The sequence below is a fragment of the Arvicanthis niloticus genome, chromosome 2, assembly GCF_011762505.2.
Source record: "Arvicanthis niloticus isolate mArvNil1 chromosome 2, mArvNil1.pat.X, whole genome shotgun sequence".
Classification (NCBI taxonomy): Eukaryota; Metazoa; Chordata; class Mammalia; order Rodentia; family Muridae; genus Arvicanthis; species Arvicanthis niloticus.
The window spans coordinates 16,723,613-16,748,445 of record NC_047659.1 but is presented as its reverse complement, the minus strand read 5'-3'; the positions used below and the strand labels follow the sequence as shown (position 1 = coordinate 16,748,445).

The 24,833-nt window shown below is 54.4% G+C and overlaps 1 protein-coding gene across 3 annotated transcripts; it reads left to right on the top strand.

The window, feature by feature from the left end:
• The first annotated feature begins 1,018 nt into the window (after positions 1–1,018).
• Nr5a1 (nuclear receptor subfamily 5 group A member 1) lies at positions 1,019–22,583 on the top strand. 3 transcript variants are annotated; one of them, XM_034495628.2, is made up of 7 exons: positions 1,019–1,196; positions 4,714–4,830; positions 4,934–5,075; positions 6,979–7,607; positions 13,252–13,371; positions 14,978–15,125; positions 20,968–22,583. In XM_034495628.2, exons 2-7 carry the CDS (start codon positions 4,729–4,731, stop codon positions 21,213–21,215), a joined length of 1,389 nt encoding a protein of 462 aa, XP_034351519.1. In that variant the 5' UTR covers positions 1,019–1,196; positions 4,714–4,728; the 3' UTR covers positions 21,216–22,583. The 3 variants fall into 3 exon arrangements, with proteins under 3 accessions (XP_034351519.1, XP_076784789.1, XP_034351520.1); XM_076928674.1 differs by lacking the exon at positions 1,019–1,196 and adding an exon at positions 3,334–3,368; XM_034495629.2 differs by lacking the exon at positions 1,019–1,196 and adding an exon at positions 3,481–3,520.
• Positions 22,584–24,833: the final 2,250 nt, after the last annotated feature.

Sequence of the window (24,833 nt, the reverse complement as noted above, 5' to 3'; positions counted from 1 at the left end):
TAATTGGCTCAGTTATCCAGAAAGGGCCCTATCATCCAGAGCTACATAAATGAGAAGCTTCGCCTGACTTGCCTGTCTCTTCAAGTGAAGTGGGAGTTCTCAACAGGGGTCCCTACTTTGTGGCCTCGTGCCCCTGAACCACTCCTCAGAACAAATGGTTGGAAATTCTCTTGTGACAGAGGCTCCCTCGTCCTCATCATGGTGTCCCCTAGTGCCTAGAACAGTGCTTGGCTCACAAAGCCCACAGTCTATAGGAGGTGAAGAAGGAAAGCACAGACGGGTTACTCGAAATGTGTGGGATGGAGGACCATCAGAATCCAATAGGCGTAGGCCGGCTCGGAAACTGGCTAAGCAGGGATACCTTGCCTTCTAAATAAGAAAAACCTACTTCCCTACCTGGGCCTAGTACCCACATAGTGCTACCTGAAGTCCCTGTAGCCACACCCTTAACCCAGCAGTCTTGGCACAGCCTCAGTTTCCCCAGCTATCAATGGACCCTATCTGCAGCTCCCAATGCATAGTGATATTCAGAGAAGCCACCAAAAAGGCCATAGGAACCCCACCTGATGGGTTCCACCATGCCATTTCTCCACACCAGCCATTCTGACTCCTCACTCAGATCTGGGACAAGCCGGACCACGCAGCCTAGGCCAGGACCCAGGGAGGAAGCCATTCAAGGGGAGAAACTCCCAGCCTGGTGAGGGAGCAGGCCATAAATCAGGTCCCACTCCCACCCAGTCGCTAACAAACCGCTGCCTATCCGCCTACATGGGGTCCCTGCCTCAGGCTTCCATAGCAGCCTGGACAGCCAGCTGGCCAAGGCCTCCCCAGTGCCTTGGCCTCTGCCCCCACCCAGGGCCCCCATAAAGATAGGGATTTTTTTTTCTTTTAGAAGAGTGAAAAAAGATATAGACCCAAATGAAGAGAAACACCAACAAAGGAGGAGAAAGGCCTGCAGAGTCACGTGGGGGCAGAGACCAATTGGGCCTCCGGTGGCCCCCCCCACCCACGAGGGGAGGAGGAAAGGACGATCGGACAGGGCCAGTTTGCAGTCTGCCGCTGCCCGGCCGCTGCTGGGTGAAGAAGTTCCTGAGAGCCCGCTAGCCACTGCCCTACCTAGGGCCTGGGAGCCTCCCCACCAGGACCCTGGTGCCCAGTGTCCACCCTTATCCGGCTGAGAATTCTCCTTCCGTTCAGTAAGTGAAGGCCAGGGCCCAGGCCTCTAATGGCCAGCCTCCCTCCTCAGTGCCTTGCTCGGGCCTAGACTGGCCACTGCCTGCTCTACAGAATGACCAATACCCACCACTCTGGGCAGGGAAAAGGTCAGGGGTCTCCCCAGATCCATTTCCCCATTATAATACCCCTCATCTCTTCCTATGGTGTGTTACAGAGGAGCTAGGCCTATGGCGACAGACCCAGTAGGATCTGAGGGTGGTTAGTGGTGTCTTAGAGGCAGCCCGGGGTTCCTGAGGGTGTGATGTTCTGTGTCTGTCCTGAGGGTCTCTTGGGCTTGTCTTCTGGTCTTGGAGTCTTGCTGCCTGAGTGTCTGGGTTGCCTCTATGAAGTATCTGAGCCTCCGTATGTGTAAGTCTGTGTTTCTACTGTCACTCAGGGCCAGTGTCCCCTTTGCTTCCCTGGGTAGATGGATGAAGAGCTGAGTCACTGTAAGGGTATACAGGGACAGGGGGCGTTCAGTGGAACTCTAGAGGAAAGCACTGAGTAGAGAGAGCTTGGTGCCCATCCCCCATCCCACCAGGGATTTAGCCCAGTGGAGTGCCCACATTATCCAAGATGCCCCTGGTGGGCTACTCTAGAGATGCCCAGTCAGGAGCCCAGCCCCAGTGCCTTCATCCCCACTGTCTACTGGCCTCGGTGCCTAGGTTCATCTGAGGGCTTTTGTTTTGTTTTGTTTTGTTTGTGTTTTTGCAATGCTAGAAATGAACGGCAGAGCCTCACGTTGGGCGTGGTCTGCCACTGAACCCCATTCCCTCCCCAGTTTCACTTTCTGAGGGTTACTATCTGAAGGGGATTTGTTCAATAAGCCCATATTACACCTCAGGACCCTGTCCCTGAGGTGTAACTGCTCTGTGTGGGGAGAGGGCCTGACACGTCTCTGGCCCTCTCTCTCTCTCTCCTTCCTTCTACAATTCATCCACATAATTTCACTCAATTCAGCTCTGTAGGAAGTGACTTGCCTGAGCTAGGACAGGACAGCCAAGCCGGTCAGAAATGGTGGTGCTTCCTTCCATCGGGTGAATGACTTGAGAGGTTCGCTGTGCTGGGTCTTCCTTCAGCTTTGTCCAAGCACCCTAGTCCAGCACCCACAGAAACCCGAGCCACAGAGCTTTGGATGGCTGGGTCTCTGCCATGGCAGAACTGCTGTGCTTCCCCACTGAGGCTTTCTGGCGTCCATTTCCAGCCTCCAGCACTGCCTTCCACCCCTGGTGGCTAAGGGGACTGGGCTGGATTGAGTAGGCCTCTTCGAAGATCTCTCAATCTCAGTTACTTAACTTGAAAAGCTGTGTGGTCTGGTGAATGTTTCCAGCCCAGAGCAACTGCTCTGCCACCTCACCCGCAGGACCAGTAGGCTCCCGTGTTCTCCCACTCCCCCTACGCCCTAGCTAAAGGAGAGCTCCCAGGGGCGCATGGGTACAGCTCCATGGCTTTGCTTTTCGGGCTCTGTGCCCATGGAGCTCCGGCTGCTTACCAGACCTTGGGATGTCGCCTAGTGGGATGACCATGTTTCCCATTTCCAGAGGAGCACCCTGGGGAGACTCCTGGAAATGGGGTTCGCCCCATTTCTTGCTGTCCACTGCACCGCATCCATTTTCAGCCACCCTCTGGGAGAACTGGCTTCGGATTAAGAAACAGGGCTGAATGGGTGCATGCAGCCTGAGTAGGCAAATGTGGCAGTGCTAACTCACAAGTCAGTTTCTTCCTTGTCCTAGCGCCTTGCCCACCGCCCCACTCACGTCCTTAACCACTGTCAACACGGCAAAACGACCAGCGTTCAGGCCTTGGCACCCCTAAACTGGACTAGCAAACGGGAGCTCGCCTCCTCCCTGCGCAGGCGGAGGCCCGAAGCTTCCCCGCGCACAGCACCTGACCGGATTCCGAGGTGCTCAGGGTCCCCAATTCTCTTAGAACTCGCGGGCTTCGGAGGATCGAGCTGGGGACTGGAGGGCCAGGAGGTGAGGGTGAAGGCCGAGCGGGGCTGTAGGGAGGGCAGGGCACAGGCCGGGTTGTGGGGAGGACAGGGACCGCGCCTCCGCCCCCGGATACCGCACGCGCGCATATAGAGCGGCCACCCCGGCCCCGCGCGGCGGGTTCGCGAAGCGCGCAGTGCGGCGGAGGGGCCCGAGTCCCAGGTGCGCCTCAAGCAGCCCCGCGGGCGGCGGGCGCGGGGAGGCGGGGGCAGAGCGGGACGGTCTCCCCGCCCCCGGCCCGAGTGGCCGTCATTGCGGGCGGGCGGCGCTGAGCCCGGGTGCGGCTTCATCGCGGGCGGCAGCACGGCCAAAAGGTGCGGGGCTCGGTGCGGGCCGAACGCGGGGCGCTGCTCGCGGGAGCGGCCTGGGTGGGCGCCGCCGTCGTACCGGCTCTCACGTTCCGGGCCACGGCTCTCGGGACCTGGACTCTCCGTCTGAGGTCTACCGCAGCCTGTATCCCAGACTCTGTACCCCGTCTTCACCGGAGGTCTCCGGCCCGCGCCCGCGACCCCGCTGCACCCTCCACGCCCGCTCCCGGCCCGACGTCTCGGCTCGCCGGTGGGTGCCGTCGCTGCGTGGCTTTGTCTGCGGACCCAGCGGCCCGGCGCCAGGGTTCTCTGCTTCTCAGGGTCAGCCCCTGTCCCTCCACGGGGCCACGCCTTGGAGCTCTCTGCCCGCGCCGCAGCCCGCCGAGAGTCTGTCTCCCCATCCCCGACTCTCTCGCTGGGCACCTCCGTCTCTCCAGGTTTTCCGTTCGTGTTTCTGCCACTCTCGCTGCCTCGGTCTTCCCAGGGTGTCTCTCCTTGCTCGGTGTCTCTCACTGTGTCTCTGACTCTGTGTCTCCGTGGTTTTCTCGTTAGGCCTGTCACTCCTAGCCTCTGATCCGGTCTATTTCGTTACCCATCATTGGTCTTTCATCTTTTTACTATGTACTGGGTACCGCTCTTTAGATCTTGTATCAGTCACTGATCATCATCAGTTCATCATTTATCTACATAATCTGCCAATGTCTACCTACCGACCTAACAATCCACCATCTACGAATCTCTCCCAATGTCTTTGGCACCGCATTCCTGTCCCCGTCACCGAGGATCCCCTCTCTGTTGAGCAGTACTGGCTGGGGTCTCTCTCTGTCTCTTCTAGACTCGTCTCTGCCTCAGGTCTCTGTGGTGGGGAGACCCCCCAGACCACTCCAGCTATGTGCCCTACTTCGCCCTGGTTCCTTGGCGTCTGTCTTCCCCGCGCCCGAGCCTATCTGATTTTCTCAGAATCGGGGTTTTGTTCTCAGACAAACGAATCGGGATGGAAACGCATCGAATCCGAGGGTCCCGGATCGGGCGCAGCAGAGGCGGCGAGGAAGCAGCCCCGGAGCGCGGCGGGTGGCTGAGCTGCAGCGCAGGGACATGGCCCGCAAACCCCCGCACCCGGCCGGTGTTGGGGACCGGCCCGTGTGCACAGACCAGGGCAACCCCAAGCCAACCGCGCTGACCCGATCCTCCTTCCACAGGCGGACGCCGCGGGCATGGACTATTCGTACGACGAGGACCTGGACGAGCTGTGTCCGGTGTGTGGGGACAAGGTGTCGGGCTACCACTACGGGCTGCTCACGTGCGAGAGCTGCAAGGTGAGCGCGAAGCGGGAGCAGGGAGGGTGTAGGCTGCGGGGGCAAGGGTGCGGGCGGCGAACGAAGGTCGGGACCTGGCGCTCATTCCCTTCCTCTGGAGCAGGGCTTCTTCAAGCGCACAGTCCAGAACAACAAGCATTACACGTGCACCGAGAGTCAGAGCTGCAAAATCGACAAGACGCAGCGTAAGCGCTGTCCCTTCTGCCGCTTCCAGAAGTGCCTGACGGTGGGCATGCGCCTGGAAGGTGCGCGTCCTGCACGCCCGGGACCCCTGACTGCTGGCCGCCCCAGGGAGCCGCGGGCGGGCCTGGGAGAGGGGCTGAGGGGAAAGCGGAGCAGTTTCTGGATCCAGGTGATTGGCCCCTCGCGTGACGTTGGGGCCCCAGCTCGGCAGGGAGCAGAGGCAACTAGGGAGTCTAGCGCCAGGAGAGTCCATGCATGTAGGACCTGCCTGGGCTCAGTCCCAAAATATCAAAAGTGAGACTTCCAGTATGGTGGTCCATCCCTGCAATCCTAGAACTCTGGAGACTGAGGCAAGGTAGCTGCCAGTCATGAGCTTCGTATTGAGATCCAGTATTCCCTCCCCCCGGGGGGGCGGGTAGCCTTTCTCCAGGACAGAGCAGAGCCCCAATGGACCCACTGTGTGAGAAGCTCCCAGACACCCCCATAGATCCCCCACACCAGCCAAAAGCATAGTTCTCAATAACTTGACCATGTCCAAATCCCAGCTCTATCACTTGTACGCTAGGCACTTCTCTGAGCTGCAGATGCCCCCATTTGAATAATAAAGTAAAAAAGTAATGCTTGCCTTGTGTTAGTAGGAGGACAAGGGGGAGCGGGAGGGGGCGGTAAGAAGAAGCGGGAGTTGCCTTATGAGAAGGGAAAGACTCGGCAGAATAATTGTAACTGTCGTTATTATCACACTTTCTGCTGCTATTTGTCCATCGCTGTTCAGACTGTGCATCTATCTGTCTGTCCATCCAGGCATCTAAGTTTTACAGGAATTGAGATTCCTTCCCATGCATTCAGAGTCCAGCCCTGAGAAGGTTGGGGTGAAGGAACAATGGCCTATAGCTGCCTCTCCCCTTCTCCTGTTCTGGTCCAGAGAGGACAGCAACAGTCCATCAGGAGAGACTCAGACTCAGAAAGTGGACAGTCATAGCTTCTACCCCGCTGGCCCCAGTCGGGCTGAGTGCCCAGCCGGCAGCTGTTGGCTAAAGTTTTTGCAGAGAAAGCCCTGGAGGCTGGGGGAAAGCTGTGGACATATCCTGCTACCTAGAGAGGAACTCAGATTGAGGGTGGTACCCTGACCTGTGTTGGGAGCCCTCATGCCTAGGTCCAGGTCCAGAGCAGACAGAGCTGGCTATTGTGGGTGGCAGAAGCCTCTGCAGCAGCCCCTGAGGGGTGCAAAGCCTGCTGTTCACCTCCCGGCAGGAAGATCTGTGTCGGGCAGGCTTCCCAAGCCTTTAGTTCTGTGGAACACCACCCCTCTCTCCCTTTTCTCAGGGCTTGGGTGGGGTCCTGTCTGAGCAAGGGCTGGAGCCACACTGGAGCTGCAGAGATGCACCTGTTGAGTCTGGCTGGTGACACATTCTTGGCCAGTAGAAAAACATCTGGTCAGCAAAATAGATCCTCTCCTCCATCACAAACCCAGGCTCACAGTAGACTGCAGTGGGGGAAGCTTTGTAGAACCGAGAAGGCACCCCACTGTGAGCAAAGCAGACTAGGGGCCCTTTGCTTTCACCATTTCCCTGTCAGACCCTGGACTGGGCACCTGAACCCAGGAGCTCTCAACCTGAGGTATTCGTCTGGGGCAGGTCAGGAGATTCTGCCTGGGGGAATCATGAGACTTCCTGGAGGTGACAACATTGGACTGGGTGTTAAGTAAATGCAAGAAAAAGAAAAGAGTTCCAGGCAGAGGGGAAGGTGGGTGAGTGGGCAGAGGGGAAGGAAATGGGGTCTCGAGAATGTGGAGAAAGGCCTGGGGTGCCAAGCAAGATGTTGCTCTCACCTGTGGGCAGAGAAGGCCACTGAGTAGGGCTGGGGGGGATGGTATACGCGTGTGTGAGAGAGACGTATCTTTTTTTGGGAAAGATCTGCAGCAGACAGTTGGGAAGGTAGAAGCTGACAGACTGCTCCTACCCACAGCTGTGCGCGCTGACCGAATGCGGGGAGGCCGGAACAAGTTTGGGCCCATGTACAAGAGAGACCGGGCCTTGAAGCAGCAAAAGAAAGCACAGATTCGGGCCAACGGTTTCAAGCTGGAAACAGGACCACCGATGGGGGTGCCCCCGCCACCCCCACCCCCACCGGACTACATGTTACCCCCTAGCCTGCATGCACCGGAGCCCAAGGCCCTGGTCTCTGGCCCACCCAGTGGGCCGCTGGGTGACTTTGGAGCCCCATCTCTGCCTATGGCCGTGCCTGGTCCCCATGGGCCTCTGGCTGGCTACCTCTATCCTGCCTTCTCTAACCGCACCATCAAGTCTGAGTATCCAGAGCCCTATGCCAGCCCCCCTCAACAGCCAGGGCCACCCTACAGCTATCCAGAGCCCTTCTCGGGAGGGCCCAATGTACCAGAGCTCATATTGCAGCTGCTGCAACTAGAGCCAGAGGAGGACCAGGTGCGTGCTCGCATCGTGGGCTGTCTGCAGGAGCCAGCCAAAAGCCGCTCTGACCAGCCAGCGCCCTTCAGCCTCCTCTGCAGAATGGCCGACCAGACCTTTATCTCCATTGTCGACTGGGCACGGAGGTGCATGGTATTTAAGGAGCTGGAGGTGGGTACCTCCTCATAGTCCCCCCTGCCCCCAGCCTCTTGCTTTAGCTACTAATCTTGGTTACCCACCCTTTTGATCGACAGTCCTGCCCAGTGGCTTCAGGCCATGTCTGGGGAAGTGCCACTGCATGGAAGAAGGGCATTTCTGAGCTACTGCAGCTTCCTAGTGCCTGCTGTCCCCTGTCCATCCATCTCCCTCTCTCTTCAGTCTGTCTCTCTTGGCCTCTTTCTCTCTTGTGTCCCCTCCCTGGCTTGTGGTCTCCCGGCACCTCCATGTTCCACCAGGCTTTGCTTTTCTCCCAGTTGGCATTTCTACAGGTAGCTCCCTCTTTATTTGAGACCCTGAGCTCCCTCAAACATTTGTCTTGGCTCCCAAATCCCCAGCCTGTGTCAGAAGTAGGTCCCGCCATCTTTTCCTCTCATTTATTCAGAAAGAACACCAATGCCACCATCCTCAGTTGTCATAGATGTGGCTCTGGGTGTATGACTTCGTGTGTTTGGGGACCTGATTACTACCTAGCTAATGTGCTTTACTACCCTGCGATGATGGTGATGTTGATAATGGTGTGTGTATGTGTGTGCAAATGTGTGTGTGTGTGCAAATGTGTGTGCACGAGAATGTAGGATAACCCTTATCTCAGCATCCTCTTTCTCTCAGGGTTAGTGCACATGAAGGAAGGTAAAGAAAGCAGGAGGGACTGAGGCTAGCCACAGGAAGAACTTTTTGAGTCATTTTATCTATCAGTGTGAAGCCCTAAGGTCCAAGAGCTGACTGTGTAGTGAGTGCTCTACCTAGCTCCTTATGTACACCACCCCCAAGACTCCAGAATCCTGAGCAAGACTTCACTACTGCCTGGCATGGGTACAACCCAACCTGACCCTCCTAGGTCAAGCCCCCCTGGTTGTTCTGAGGCTAGCTATAAACAGCAGGCTGCTGCCCTCCCCGCGGGAAGCACTGCAGCCTTGAGCAGCTGTCAGTGCTGACGCCACTCTGCCTGGGCTTCCTTTGGGCGTGTGGCCAGATGGGCTGGGGGCACTGCCTGCCTGCCTGCCTGGTATCAGGGCAAATACGGTGCAGCATGAACATTCAGAGCCCTGTGGGGGCACCTCAAGCTTTGACCCAGGGGACTCTGGGAGTTAGGAACTGATGGTTAACCATGATTCTCATTTCCACTGTGTACGGCTTGCAATGACCAAGGACATGCCATGTCTCTGTCTTGGGTGACTTCTCTCACTGGCCCTTTCTAGGCCAACTGATGTAGGAGGTGAATATTGGTCAGCTAGTGGACCTTCCCTGTACTGAGTGCTCTGGAAGACAACCCCCTCCCCTCCCAAGACACTGCAAACATCCCCTGAAGTCCCTGAACAGAGTAGAAGAAGCTAAGCATTCCCAGCTTTCCTGGATCTTGGATCCAGGGGCAGGGCACTTCCTCTGGCTGCCTTCCTGGTGGGGAGGGGGGGGGGGTCACGCAGGATGGGAAGGGCTTTTGTCCTAGCGTTGCTGAGTGTTTTTTCCTGCTTCTGGCTTCTCTGTGGCCCAAACCTTCCTGCTTCCCCTTCCTAGAACCTGTGAAAGGAGCCCAGGAATCTTAGCCACAGTCAGTGCTGCTCTGAGGGACCTTGCAGATAAACCCAAGCCCAGCCCTTACAGCCTCCCTTGAGCCATCATGCTTCATCAGGCTGGAGGTCTGTGCTGCAGTGGTCAGGCATGCAGGTCAGAAGGGCTGAGGCTGCCCAGTGAGCTGGTTCCCACCGTGCCACGTGTAAATCTTAGAGGCTCTGTGGCTCTGAGACTAGGTCAGCCCCTGAGATGGGCATTGGGGACATCAGAATGAACTGGACCCAGGAAGCTGCAGAGAGGGCTAGAAGGCACAGTAGATTGTCAATGAACAGGTCCCCGGGCTCCTCTCGTGGAAAGAAATAGAGGACCTGGGGGGAAAGCACAGCTACATCTGTGGGAGTCAGAGGTTTCTCTGCAGAGGGGGTCAGAAGACACATCAGGGCATGCAACCTGTGGACTTAGTGAGTAACTCTGCTCTTCTGGCCTCAGTTTCTTCATAGGTAGGAGGAACCTAATTAATATTTTCCTGGAGCCTTGTAAAGGCTGGCTGAGCTAGAACAGGTAAAGAATTTGACATGTGGCTCAGTACACAAGAAGCCCCACTGGCAGAGCCCATCCCTCCCCTCTGGTATGTCCCTGTTTATTGCATAAGGAAGAATCTCCATTCCCAGGCCTTCCAGAAAGAGCACAGGAAAGGACACACAAGGCCCACACACCTCTGAGCTCTGTAAAATGGGAGCCACTTTGCCCCTGGTGGTGTACCAACCTTTTACCTGAACAGTGGTAGACTCACCTTTACCAGGTGCTCAGTATAGTCACTAAGGACAGGCTGGAGGAGGTGATAGGAACCCATCTTGACATCTGTTCCTCTTCAGTGTCCCACTCTCTTTCCCCATGGAGGCCCCATTGGCAGCAGATAATTGCTCAGATAGATGGTTTATTGAGACACAGTAAGTCTGTCAGTACTGGACTGATAAACAGTTGCTCAGTCAGGAGTGTGCCATGACCAGCCATGGAGTGTCAGACCCTGAAGAATTACTGAGCCTGTTGGCCTTGGCTGCCAGACTGATCAGACCCTAGGGGCTCCAGAGAGGCTGAGGGAGAGGTCAGTGCAACACCATCAATACCCTTCTTGGATGCAGACTGCAGTGTCAAGGCTCCAAGATTTGTGGTGGGCCATAAGAGGACTCAACAGACAGGCTGGGCTGGCCAGGGACCCTAAGCCAGGACTGCAAATGACCTTGTTCCCAAGGTGGAAACCAGCTCTTTGAGCTGAGAGATACTCTTACACACTCAGTTTCTTATGGAGAGCACAGGCAGCTGCAGTATGTTGGAGTTGGATGTCCATGTGTCCATCTGCCCACCCACAGGAAGAGGTGGGCATGACAGGAAGATTGGCTTGGCCAAAAGAAAAATGGAGCCCAGCAGGTTCTTCAGAACCTTTGGGGCTAGTCCAGGTGCCCCATGCCTTCTCCAGCGCCAACCGTGCCTGGTTGTCTCTATGCAGAAGAGGGAAGATTGTCCTTTCCTATCACAGATCAGGAAGTTACGGTTGAGGAGAGTGCATGACCAGGTGAAGGACTAGAACACGGGGTCTGGGATGCTCAGTGTAGTCTCATGCTGCAGCCTTCTTGTCGGTCCTCAAGCTGGGCCACGCAGCCCCACAGTTGAGGTCTGGGTAGAGTTTGCTGCAGGGCTGGCCACCCAGGTCACTATGACCTCTCTGCCTTCTGCCAAGGCTCAGTCTGCTTATCTCCTAATTCTCCTCTTTATCATCTCTCCTGCCCCACTTCTCCCATCTGGGCACAAGGGTATCTGTGCCTATGCCTGAGGTGGGGGCAGAGCATGCACAGCCCTGCTGGGCCGCTTTCTGGATCACGTGGTCTACATGGGTCTGTATTTACTTTGTTGCCGTTGTGACTGTCCAATAGGCTTTTCTCATCCAGAAATTCTCAGGGGCCCCCAAGAACTTCCCAGATCCTCCTGCCTGGTGTCACCTGCATGCTCCTGTTTGATTATCTGTCCCATGGGTATCTGTCACCTGGGCAGGCATGAGGGGCTCTGGCACTGAGTTTTGGTTTACTTCTTGGAAGGGGTGATGGAGAAGGGAGATGTGAGGAGAGATGGAGAGTAGCCTGCAGTCAGAGGCTGGCTCTCTGCTCTAACAGTGATGGAGCTCAGGACAAGCAGAGGCCTGGGTTTGGGACCCAGAGAGGAGATGGATATGGACTGGTAGAAGCAGGCCCTCCAGCCTGCCCTGGGGGTGGGCGGGGTCCTGAGGAGCCTGCGTGACTGTCTAGATGCTTTTTCCTTTTGACCCTCTGTCTTTGTCAGGATTGCTATGGCTGTGTTGAAATGCCATGACCAAAAGCAATTTAGGTGTGAAAGGGTTTCTTTGGTTTACGTATCCTGAGCTACAGCCACTGAGGAAAGCCAAGACAGAAACTCAAAGTGGGCAGGAACCCAGAGGAAGGAGCTGATGCAGAGGCCAAGGAAGACTGCTGCTTCCTGGCTTGTTCCCCATGGCTTGTGCAGCCTGCCTTTTTATAGAAACAGGACCACCAGCTTAGGATGGTGGTGGGTTTCCCCTCACACCAATCACTAATTAAGAAAATGCCCCACAGGCCTGCTTACAGCCCAACCGTATGGAGATATTTTCTCAGCTGAGGCTCCCTTCTCTCAGGTGACTCTAGCTGTGTCAAGTTGACATAAACTAGCCCATACCTGCCTGAGGATGCCCAAAAGAAGGAAGAAAGGCTGCTAAGCTGAGGACAGAGCTGGTTTTTATGTCTAGTTATCTCTCCTTGGGCCTGGGTTTGAGGGAAAGACAAATGTTTTATGAGCCAAATGCCCCTCCATCAGCCTCTTGCTGATGCCTAAAGGACCAACAGTGGCATGGGGGAAGCCACTCCTGCACTCTTGGAAAGTACTTCAAAGTACCAGGAAAGATAAGAATGGATTGGTGCCATCCTAGTTCCAAAGGGTAGTGAGAAAGCAGGGTTGAGCAGGGCTCCATGGAGGAGGTAACCAGTATATAGGAGACTCTGAAGTCCTGGTGGCAAGGGGGACAAGGGGGCAGGTTGTCTTCTGTGGACCTAGAGCCACACTGAGCTGTACAGCCATAGGTAGCCTGTCTGAGCTCAGTGCTCAGTTTCTTCCCTCCGTAAAGTGATGACTGTCAAGTGGTGACTGTCAACAGGATTGACATGCAGCAAGGCTGGTAGTCACTGCAAGGTACGGCCCAGGGAGAGCTGGGAGTATCTAGCCAATCTCAGTCCCATTCCTGGAAACCCACGTGGAAGAAGAAGAGAATTGACTGCCACAAGCACACTGTGGTACACACACACACACACACACACACACACACACACACACGCAAATGTAATATGATTATTTAAAAAAAGAAAAGAAAGGCTTTGGGCTGGGTGCAGAAAAGGAGGTGAGTGGGAATGGGGCAGTGGGGGAGGAGAGGCTGGGTATAGGAGGTTTATGGAGAAATGGCAAAGCATCCCTGTCTACCGTTCTCATGGCTCTAAGCAGAAGTTTCTCCTGCCGGGAGCATCTGTTCATTCTGTGGAGGGATGCAATGACCCCAGGGTTGGGAAACACTCATCAGGGACTGTCCTCTCCTGGACTCTAAGGCCCAACTACACCCTGATGGTCAGGATCTACCTTGCTCATTGCTCTGTTTATCTCTGCAGACAGCTGAGATGTCCACGAGCTAAGTAACCCCTGTTTCTTCCCCAGGAGCCTAGGTACCTCTGCAGCTCCCCCCAAGGGATGCTTCAGGGGCAGCCACGATCACAGGCCCTCCAGGGCATAAGGGGTGAGGGTTGGTCTTCATGGCATTAACTCCTAGTGTGAGATATGACTGACCCTCTCCAAGCACTCAGGTCCAGAAAGACTCTGGGACATGTCACACGCCGAATAAAAGTCCGAACTGGGGCCTGAAGGAGGCCCCCACTGGGCCCCATTGAAGCAAACAGCTGGGCAGATGGGACCATCCCAGACTTTGAGTAGAGAGTTGAGAGAAGGGCATGGAGGACAGTTCCCAGCTAGACCTTGGCATGATTCTTCCCTACAGGTGGCTGACCAGATGACACTGCTGCAGAACTGTTGGAGCGAGCTGCTGGTGTTGGACCACATCTACCGCCAGGTCCAGTACGGCAAGGAAGACAGCATCCTGCTGGTTACTGGACAGGAGGTGACTGAACTGGGCCAACCCCTAGTCCTGCATAATCTTAGGCTTCCTCAGGCTGGCCCAGGATACCCCAAATTCCAATTTCAGGGACATGCACTAGCCAGACGTCTCTGTGTCCTGGGGCCTTTGGAGGGATGGCCAGTGGAAGTTTTTATAGGAGATGACAGTGGGATTGGGTCTCCCCAAAATAAGGCAGAGTTGGTCGCTGGTACTGAAGTGATGGGTGGCAGTCTACGTTGTCACACACGTGGAAGCTGCAGGATCAAGGACTCTGAGAAGGGGTTCAGAGAAGAGCCAAGGGACTGTGGGGTGGCAAGTGTTAGAGATGAGGGTACAGGCATTGCTAGGGGCTGGTGAGCAGGCCAGTAGGGTCTCCATTCTCATAAATGATGAATGAATGAATGAACGAACACAAGAGTGGGCGAAAGGCCCAAAGAGCTCAGACTCAGAATTTGGCCCCTGTAGATCAGAGAACGTAACATGATAGAGGTGAGAAGCTGTGGAGAATACCTGAGAACTCCTGAACCCCCACTCCCCACAGGAGGGACATTAGGGCTGCCAGCAGATGTGGGTGAAGGAGCCTAAAGTGCTGGCATCTAGAGACACATTTAAAGAGGACAGCACTGAGATGGTGAGAGGACGTACAGGGAAAGAAGTAGAAGGAAGAAAAGAAAACTCCTGGAGAAAGGAGTATGACCCCAGGAGAGACACAGATTGAATAGTGGGCACAGTGGGTACTAGAACGAAATATAGACCATGGTTCCACTTCCGTCCCCCTGCCTTGGATTCATATCTCCCATGTTTCGGGCCACTGGAAGAAGACATGGGGATGCTGGTCCCAAGGGGTTACTCTGGACCACACGAGTGCAAAGACAGGATCTAGGGTATGAGTGAGGATACACAGGCTGCAGGAACATCCTGAGTGTGGCCACCCACCCATGTTTGATTGTGTGAGTCTGCCCATAACAGAGATGCGTGGGTGTCCATAGCGGCCTGGCACAGTGTAAGCGTGAATGCATACGCAGGTGTGTGTCTGTCTTGCTGACAATGGTCACAGAAGGGCAGGAGTGAGCGTGGGTTGTACAGACACAAGTACCATAGCTTCAGGGAACAGGGAATAGCCTTGTGCATGTATCTGCATGAATGTGTGTGTGTGTGTGTGTGTGTGTGTGTGTGTGTGTGAGAGAGAGAGAGAGAGAGAGAGAGAGAGAGAGAGAGAGAGAGAGAGAGAGAGAGAATGGTTGGGGGATACATGGTGGCCATTTCCTGTGCTCCACAGAACCACCTTTACTGCCTCCTCCCCCACCCCAGGGAAGGACACTTGTCAAAGCTATGCAAGAACAGTTCATACTACAGGGCTGAAGACAGCCCTTTGTAAATGAAGTATTCTTCAGTTCCCGAGAGTATTCCTGCTGCCTGGTGTCTGCCCCACTGCCACTAAAGATGAGGCCAGGCATGGGTGTTCAGCTTGTTCCAACAGATGGAACAAAGCTGGCAAAATGGTGGGCCTGAGGCCCCAAGTCACTGATCAGAACCTTCTACCCTGTGCCCTTTTGTCCGAGCCCCTGTCTCTCTGCCCACCTCTCTGACCTGCCCTCTGCCGGTGCAGGTGGAACTGAGCACGGTAGCTGTGCAGGCTGGCTCCCTGCTGCACAGCCTGGTGCTGCGGGCACAGGAGTTAGTGCTACAGCTGCATGCGCTTCAGCTGGACCGCCAGGAGTTCGTCTGTCTCAAGTTCCTCGTCCTCTTCAGCCTTGGTGAGTGGCCTCTGGAGGCTCTGCAGTAGAGGGTGGTAAAGACATGGTGGGGGAGTGTGTGGCTACTGTGGTTAGAAAGCCCAAGGGACAAGGATCCTCCTTTAGTGGGTATTATAAGGGCACATGGTCAGGACCTGGGGCTCCCTGGAGGAGCTTGGTTTCTCAATGTGAAATCCCAAAGGCTGAGGTGTTGTCTGTGTTTTGTTTTTCATGGGGTGAGGACCTTTCTGAACATCTGATTTGTTTCTGGCTAATCATGCCAGAAATTGTTCTTTATACCTAGCACATTCAAATGCTGGCTGCATACAGGACTCTTTTTTTCCTCTGGCTCCCATCCTGGGGTCCCTACTTTCCCTAACTCCCTGAACTACAGGGACCCAGGTTCTGACTCTAGATACCTTCACCTGTACATTCATTCATTCTACAAACATCTGCTGAACATCTGCCTGGTGCCAGGGACTGGAGGTAACATAGCAAATGGGAAAGACTCCAACTGCTGCCCTCAGAGCCATCCGCTTGGGGGAACAGCAAGCGTTTTATAAAGCGTGGAATACATAGTGGCGATGAATGCGAGATGCAACAAATATGGGGGCATGCCTCAGAGAGCCCAAGTCCTGGGATAGAAAGCTTGGAAGAGAGAGTCTTGGTGGGTGAGTTGGTGGAGGATTCTTCACCAGGGAAGCAGCTATGGAAGGGGAGGAGGACAGAATGGAGACACGTCTTTGTGGCAGTCCGGCAATGATGCTTCCTAGGAAGTGTTTGGAAACAGAGAGAAGGGAGCTGGCGAGGAAGCTCAGAGCTCAGGCAGTGTTGGGCTACTTGCCATGCCACGTCCATGTGGCTAGGGACAAGGGCCTGGGGCTCTCAGCCTGGCTAGGATTCTACATAGTGTTAGGAAATGACCACAGCAAAGTTGCCACCTTAGAGTGTAGCACAGTCTTAGGGGCTCTGGCCAGGCTCTGGAGGATCTCGGGCGGGGGTGCTCAGCATGGAGGACTTCTCAGCACTGGTCAGAGCTCCAGCTATGCTCCCTTAACAGAACCCCACAGCCCCCTTTCTCCTACAACCAAAGGTACTAGGTCCAGTTGACCTCCCTATTTTTCCTGGGGCTAGGCTCAGTGGTGCCTTGACTTGGGGCACCTCAGCACCCCCTCCCATCCCATATGCCAACTTCACCTCCAGTAACTTGGAGAGATCAGTGCTAGAGAGGGGAGTGTGGGAAGAGCCTGTGTAAGTGCATGGCTGCCTGGAGTCTAACTCTGATCTCTCTGGCTTCGTGCGATTGAGCACGTCACACTCCGAGCCTCTATTTCCCCATGTGTGAAATGGCATCTCTACATGTCTTTGACATGCTGCAAGGATACAATGAGGCAATTCTACCACAATCTTGGCCCTCAGAAGTGTGTGCTGATGTTTTTTTTATAACTCATCCTTATTAAGTCCATAAACAGATGAACCAGAGTGACTGAACAAACCAGGCTACAGGCTGTCTTTATTCATGCTTTGTGTCTGACTGAAGGCTTTATTGTATCAGGCCTGGCCATGGCGGCTGAGGAGTTCTCAGTTCAGTGGGCCTGAAGTTGGGTTGAGGTCGGGGGTGTCAGAGGCACAGGAGACAGTGATTCTGGGACCTCAACCTATTGGAGCCTAGAACGAGGGAACAATGACAGAGACACACTGGGTCACAGAGTCCTTGGAAAGAGACTTGATGTTAGGATAGGATGTGAGCAGACCAGTATGATCAGAGTTGGGGCAACTCTACTGGGTCGGGATGCAGAAGGAACGCCTGTCAGAAGTTATAGGGAGGGGGATGGGATAAGGTAGACAGGGGATGAACTGTGCATGGCCTTGGTTATTGGGTACCCCGAGCCTTCCTCTGGAATGGCTCCCACTCTTGGAATAGCATGACTACTTCACATCTGCATATCACCATCTAAGGCCCTTCCAGCTCCATCCTGGGGTATGCTAGTAGGTTGATAGCCCAGCAGGCAACACCTGTAGCTGAGTGATGGTGGATGGCCTTCTGACTGAAATGCAGGGCTCCTCATCAGAGCTGAGCTTTCAGGAAAACTAGAACTCAAGACAGGGCTGGCCACCTGTCCACAGACTTACAGTCAGTCTGCTTGTAGTACCCTCTGCATCACCGCCCTGGGCTGGGTAGCCTCAACCCCAGGCAGTAACTGTCACCCACCCCCCACCCTGTCCCCCCTACACACCTCCTTCTCGCCTGTCTCTGCAGAAGGGTGCCATTTGGCGTCTAAATAGCATCTCAGGCAGCTCAGAGGCAGGTAAGGAGGCTTAATTAAAATTAGTGCCTCTCTCCTGGCAATAGCAGTGTTTATGAAGATGGGCCTGGCCGGCATTGTTCCGCCGAGGACTTAATCGAAGCTTAATGGATTGACCTAACATTCGATTTCCTGATTCCCATTGAGGCGCACGGCAGCATTCCCTTAAGCGTTTGCAATTTACCCACCGCTCCAAGCCAACAAAAGACGGACTGAATAGCAGTGCCACTCGAGGGGCCATTGTGCGCGGGGGCGCCTGCCTGAGTCACTGCTATTGGGACAACATTCTTTATGCCTCGCTGGAATGAAAGGATTATTCAAATATTCAATTAAACCGTGAAAAGGGGGCTTTTCTGAGATCCTGGGGGCCCCCAGCTAGCGGCTGCTCCCTGGGTGGGGTGCCATCTCCCACCCCCTCCGCCTCCAGGGATGCGGGCAATACCGTCCGTCCTGTAAGCTCAGGTCCCAGGCTGGTACTCAGCAAAGGACCCTATCCTGACCTACCCAATCTAATAGAAGATAGGTTCCATGGTGGCCTCTGGTTGCAGAGCTGGGGTGGGAACCCTTAGGCATGCGAGGGGAGAATCTCCAGGTTGTGGGACGATACCTGTTCCAGGGTCTGAGGGCAAAGGGTACCACACTCAGTGTCACGTGGCTGTATTCCATTCCTTAGACTGGGTGAGCTGAGAAGGCTGGAGAAGAGAGGTAAACTGATTTCCAGGTGAGGGAAAAGTTAGGTCTGAAGTCAGACCCAGGGTGGGATCTTAGACAAACCCCATAGGTTGCAGAGAACCTAGTTTTGAAGCTTCTAGCCTTCAGGGGAATCCCAGTCCCACCCTGCCCACAGAAGGAAGCCTTGCAGCTCCTAGAATCCTACAGGCTTGAGTCCGAATCCTGCCCTGCTATATATGGGTGGGTGGTCTAGGCACACTCTTTCTTGCAGAATGCACTTCTTGCAGTCTAGATATCTGAAGGGATGAACAGGGCTGATGCCACGAAATGGATCCCAGCTCTGGTCTATGGCTGCTTGTATGTTCATCCACCCTATAGCTGCCTCCACACTCCAGGGCCATGGCGGTCTTAATATGTGGGAACTGAGAGTCCAGAGGCCTTCTTAGAGAGTGGCTGTCCCTGAAAGTTGTCCTTGCCCTGCACCCTCCCCCTTCTACTCCACTGTCATCCTGAGTCCCTGATGCTTGTTTCTGAGAACAGTAAATCCTGGTAAAGCTGGAAGCCTAGGCCCTCGTGTCTCCATCCCTTCCATCTGAGCAGCATCCTGGCCCATCCTCCTCCACCTCATCTCTTTCTTCTGAGCCCCTTTACTGGGAAGCCTTGATATAGGTCCCATCTTTCTCCTATTAAGGTCCCATCTTTCTCCTATTAAGGTCCCATCTTTCTCCTATTAAGAATGTCAGAATAACCCAGGGACAGAATGGAGGTGCTGGCTGATGATACAGGGATGAGAAAGAGGTTGGGGCAAGGGAGTAGACGTCTCTCTCTTCCAGGAGATCAGCTTGGTGGAATGACTTCCTGTGACCATCTTTAAATGTACCTGGAGCAAGCCAGGCTAGAGAGCGGGGTTGGGTAGGTTTCGCTGTACAGGGGCACTGAGTCAGGGAAGGACTGGGCTGGGATAGAAGAGTATCTCTCTAGATGAAGGAACTTTTTTTTTTCCCCCTAAAAGATGTCTGTGAGCTTCTGGCTATTTCAGGGAGGGGAGGAAGAAAATGACCCTAGCTCACTTATTGGAAGGTGATATGAGCCAGGGTAGAAGCCAGCAGCTGCCAAATCCTGCCATACAACTCAGGACCAGCTCTGGTTTCCTTAAATCCATCTTTGGACAACACAGGCCTCAGCGGGTTTGCTGGGGGCGGCTGAGGATCAGGGTTGCCAGGCATCTCAGCTTCCCTGGCGCAGTGGGTGTTAAGAGGGATTAGAGAGCCAAGAGCACATGCTGGACAAACTCCCCCACAGTAGAAAGACTGGGGGTGCCTACCCCAAGGGAGGAAACCAGATGAGTGACCCATCTCGTGAACCTCTGGGAGCGGCAGCCCAGCAGAGGCCAGGTTAGGCTTTAAGGGCTGGGGGGCTGATGTTAATTAAACTCTTAGGCAGGGCATGAGCCCATAGAGGCTAAGAGCTGTGACAGGGACTTGGTGACAAAGAAGAGACCTGGACACCTTTTTCTAACCCCCTTCCCTGAGGAAGGTGACCTTTTATGCAGAACAGACAGGGACTCTTCCACAGGGCAGCTCACTCCTAACCAACTCCAAAGGTCTCTTTTGTGTCTAACCCAGGACTAAGGCCCAAGGATGCACTGATCCCGCTCCAGCCCCAGTCTCATGTGGTCCACACCGAGCCACCTGCTCCTCTCCCTCTCACTGGGAGCTGGCCTTCCATGTCTATCTGCAGCTTTGTGGCCACCATTGTTCTCACACAGCAGTCTGTATGGAGAGGGCTGGTGAGCCAGACTGCCTGCCTGCTCGCTCGCCCGCCTTCTTTCCACCCTCCCCCAACCCTCTGTCTTCATTTTTTGACAGTATAGGGGATAGAACCAGGGCCTGTGTGTGCCAGGCCAATGGTGTGCTATAATCCACTTCAGTGCCATTTTAAATCTACGTAAATGGCTTTGCCTTGCAAACCTTCAGTTCCTCCCATTCTCTCTTACCTCCCACTGTGCACTGCTTTTCAACATGGCTCCATGGGCTCTGGGTATATCTATTTCACAACTTCCCAGATAACTGGCATACACCCACCCAGGCCCCTCTCCCTTACCACAAATAGTGCTGCAAAGAAGCTGACCCCAGAGTCCCATGACTGAATTTATGGAGCCTCTTTCCAGGGCATGCCCAGAGTGCTTATGGGTCTGACACCATAAGACAGGTCCTTTGGACAGTGATGTTGATGGTGATGTTTATCAGGGCAGGGGTGATGGCCACAGAAAGGCTTTGCTATGCTTTCTCACAAGCCGGTACCTTACATCCTGGGAGGGACCAGTGTACCCCATTTCATAGATGAGAAAATAGAGAAGTGTAAACATCACTCTAGCAGTACATCTGCTGATGTTCCTGCTGGTCTTGATTGTCAAGTATCCATGGTGACAACAGCAGTGTTGACTGGGCCAGTGATATGGTTTAGTGGTCGGTAATAGTGGTGGGTGGCCAGAGTGGTGATAGAAGACAGGGATTTTCTAGGTGTGGTGGCACATGCCCTTAATCCACCTGGGAGGCAGAGAGAAGCAGGTGGATCTCTGTGAGGTCCAGGCCAACCAGGGAGGCATAGTGTGATCCTGTCTCAAAAAGAAAGAAAACAAACAAACAAACAAACAAAGACAAAGAAAGCACAGGGAACAGCTTGGGGACAGTATGCAAAGTGATGTCAGTGGTGGTGGCCACAGGGTGGAGATGGGGAGATTGCCATTGAGAGGCTCATAGCAGTCTCTGCACCCACAGGTTGGTATCCCCTGGGAATGTGGTGTTGGTAATACTGGTGACTGTGTCAGACCAGCTTTGTTGGTGGCACAGTGACAAGAGGGTGATGGGCTGCTCCCGTTGCAGATGTGAAATTCCTGAACAACCACAGCCTGGTAAAGGATGCCCAGGAGAAAGCCAACGCCGCCCTGCTGGATTACACCTTGTGTCACTACCCACACTGCGGGGACAAATTCCAGCAGTTGCTATTGTGCCTGGTGGAGGTGCGGGCACTGAGCATGCAGGCCAAGGAGTACCTGTACCATAAGCATCTGGGCAACGAGATGCCCCGCAACAACCTTCTCATTGAGATGCTGCAGGCCAAGCAGACTTGAGCCTGGGTGCCAGGCAGCCGGCAGTAGGCATGGATGCCACTGCCTCCAAAAGACTCCTTGCATTAGGTGATCCAGGAGCCCTGTCCCTAAGCCCCTGCCCCTGAGCTCCAGAGCTGTGTGTTTGGGATGATGGGGGAGGATGGGCTGACTGGCCGGGGCAGGTTGCCTTCACTTAGCCACTGGCATGTGTCTGCCACTTGGAGTGCCCCAAAGGGGTGGCTTCAAACCACTCCTTCCTCCATCTACCCCCAGCTTTTTTTTCCTGGTATCTGAGGTCCCAGGAGGAGGCTCAGGATTCCCTGGTGGGCCTGGATGTCCCTTGGGTTAGAGGTCATCCTTTCCCTCTCTCCTGTAATCAGAGGCAGAGGAAGGTCTGCAGGCATCAATAAGAGCAGAGGAGAGGGTCTCCAGACTCCCCTGAAGCAGGGAAGGAAGTCCACTGTTGTAAACTGAGTTTGCTAAATTGGGTCTCTAGAGGACACCATGAGATTGGGTAGGGAAAAAAGACTCCCTCCAGCCCTCCACCCGTCTAATTCTGATCCACTACCTGTAAAAGGACTTTATTGTGATCAACCTTCTCCCGGGTCCCAGCTACCCAGGGAGGAGGACTCTGGTGTAGTCAACATTCCTGCCCTAGCCCTGACCACCACCAGCTGGCTGGGCTGGTGCTTATCTGCAAGGTGGCGGTCATGGAGATTCTTTTCCTTTCACCTAGACAGTTCTTGGAAAGTGGGTGAGAGGAAAACGGGCAGGAGGACTGAGCTGGGTTATGGGGATTAACACCAAAGCTTTTTCTCCTGACGTCTCCTTCCAAGAGTCAGGGTGGCATCTGGTCATCTTTATGTCCCCCACTTCACTCCTGAGAAAAGCTGTTGCTTGCCCTCTGTCCCAGCCCCACTAGGGGAGCAACAGGAGGCCTGCAGGGGCTTAGAGTCCTTGCTGGTGGGGATATAAACCTAGAAGAACTCACAGATCGTTATATGAGGACAGTGCTGAGGACTTTCTCATGGCTCCATCCTTTGGGTCCCTTGCCACAACCCTTGAAGCTGGCCTCAGTTCCCTGGCTGCAGCTTTGACTCCTGAAAGTTACTCTGCAGAGCCAAGCACTGGGGGGAGAGGCCTAAGCCATCCTCTGTTTCAGACTGGGCATCCACTGTCTTTCCTGCTTTCATGTCAGATTTACAGCTTATGCTAGGCCTGCCCAACTGGACAAGGCTGTCTCCTGTCTTCTACCACCCTGGCTCAGACCCCACCTCTGCCCCTGAAATGCGTGCTCCCGCCGAGGCCAGAGACCCACAGCCCCAAGACAAGAAGTGCCCTTATAAACCCCTGCAGCCCTGCAGCCCTGAAATAAATTTTGCAATTAGTTTCCAGTAGCATTTGTGAATTTGCATTCTGAAGCAAGGTGTAGTCCCTGGGGTAGGTTCTGGGTGGTGGTGATGGTCTGCCTGTCACCAACATGGTGTTCAGCTCAAACCTCTGGGAAGGGCCACTGTTGAAATGGCTCAGCAGGTAAAGGTGCTTGCAGGCCTGATGACCTGAACCCACATGGTGAAGGAGGGAACTGACTCCCATAAGTTGTCCTCTGACCTATGTGCAACACACACACACACACACACACACACACACACACACACACTCAGAACCTGCACAAGACCAAGCCACTCAACATTCCAGCATGGATAGGGGTGGAACTCACGTATCCCCCACTCCTGGCTAAGGAGCTTTTGGCTGTCAATGGCTTCTGGGGATGAGAGAGATTTCTTCAGAGATCTGACCCTAACCCATGCTCCAGTGCTCCACTGGAAGGCCCTGCACCTATGTACATACACCTGCACCTATGTACATACAGGCATCACTAAGTGGACTCAGCAGACTATGAAAATGAATCAAGAAAGTTGGGAGGGGAGGGTGGAGAAAGTCCTGGGAACTGGGTAGTGGGAGATGGGTGTGATCTAAATATGGTGCATATCTGTGTGTCTACATACATACCATACACATCGAAGATATTTTTAAAAATGAGGTGGGAGACGGTTGGAGAGCCCGTGGTGTAGAGACAGCAAGCCCCACCCCAAGCCTGGGACTCAAGTATACCCGCCTAGCCTGGGCAATACTATGACTTTCTGGGGTCTCACCTTAGCTCCACCCGGTCATGCCAGTTCTGCCCCGTACTGAAAGCGCATCCATTTCATGAGCACCTCGAAAACACCCTCCCTCTGCTCCCTGTCCTTGCAGCGACTCCAGCAGGGGTGGTATTCAGTGTGGGGACCCAGATTCTAACCAAGCTTTTTCCCTTTCTACCCTGCCCTTAGTCCCCACCCTTGCTAGGTGGCAGCACTGAGCCCGACCAACACCTGAGTCCCAGCCCCTGCTCTTCCAGGCCAACTTTGTAGGCTCTCCACATTCAAGCAGCTGAGGGCTTACATGCTCAGTCACTGTCCCACCCACTTTAACCAGTATGGTCAACCTAGGGCCACACTTGGTCCACCCAGGGTCTCCGAAACAACTAGAAAAAGGAACCTCCTTTAGGGGGAGGTGGCAGAAAAAGATGTTCCTCTCCTGCTTTGCGCCTGTCCCAGGCCAGTGTCCAGGCTTGAAGAAAACTGTCTTAATTAACCAGATGACATGATGTGATCCCTTATGTAGTTGAACCACAAATAAGAAAGTCGTTGATTCAGCTCACAGGAGAAGGCTTCACAGCTGAGGGGTCATCCAAATTGAGTTTTTAAGGATGCCCAGGAATTCACCAGCCTAACAGATACAAAGACAGTTCAGAAAGAACAGTGTGATGATAAAAAGAAAGGGGGTGGTGCCAGCTGGCTGTGTTTGGCTGGAGCATAGAGGGTGTGGGAGGAAGAAGAGATATGTAGGACAGAAAGGCCTGGAAAGAGCCCCTTAGTCCTGTCCCCTGGTCCCCAAACCTTTATGAATGGAACAGGGGTCTTCTGCCAGGCAAGGGATTTAGAGCACACAGAAATGCAGTTGGTTATGTGCCACCAAGGACCCGGTCCCTTCTACCTGCTTGCATGTCCCCTGAGCCCCTAGCCACAGGCAGTGAGTTCTGCCAGGGCTGAGCATGTATTCTGCTGATACTTATCAAAGCCCACCTGCTCCAGAGGGAATGGCCAACTGGCCCAGCCTTTCATCCTCTGGGCATCTGCCTGCCTTCCCGTGAAAGGCAGGGGCTCTGCTGTTTTCTCTCTTGTGAATCTTTGGCCTCCCCGCCCAGAGCCTTCAGTGCCTTGAACACAGCTTCCTCTGCCTACAGCCTCACATCTCTGTCACAGCTGACCTTCTCTGTGTACCTACTGGGGGTAGAGAGTTTGCCATGCCCCAAACTAGCATAAGACTGTATCTTAAGGTCTCAGAGAGAGAGCCTGTTATCCTTCGTTCTGCAAATGACAGACAGGGAGGGCTTCAAATTCTTCCACATCCTAGGTCCCAGGAAATAAATGTCTGGAGTCCTGGACTTGCATAGGTGAACCAGTTGTTCTTCAGAAATTGTGTCCCAGTTGCAACCCACATAGAGTTTGGGGAGGAAGCCACCAAAGCCCAGGGATTGTCTGTGCCTCACCCTGCCCTCTCGTCTCACTTACCCCATTGGCACCCTGGCCCAGC

What these genes read in the sequence shown, in the direction of transcription:
- Nr5a1 (XM_034495628.2), top strand. Translation starts at nt 4,729, where the DNA reads ATGGACTATTCGTACGACGAGGACCTGGACGAGCTGTGTCCGGTGTGT. An exon ending in TCACGTGCGAGAGCTGCAAG is followed by an intron (nt 4,831 to 4,933) that starts GTGAGCGCGAAG and finishes CCTCTGGAGCAG; the next exon opens with GGCTTCTTCAAGCGCACAGT. An exon ending in GGTGGGCATGCGCCTGGAAG is followed by an intron (nt 5,076 to 6,978) that starts GTGCGCGTCCTG and finishes TCCTACCCACAG; the next exon opens with CTGTGCGCGCTGACCGAATG.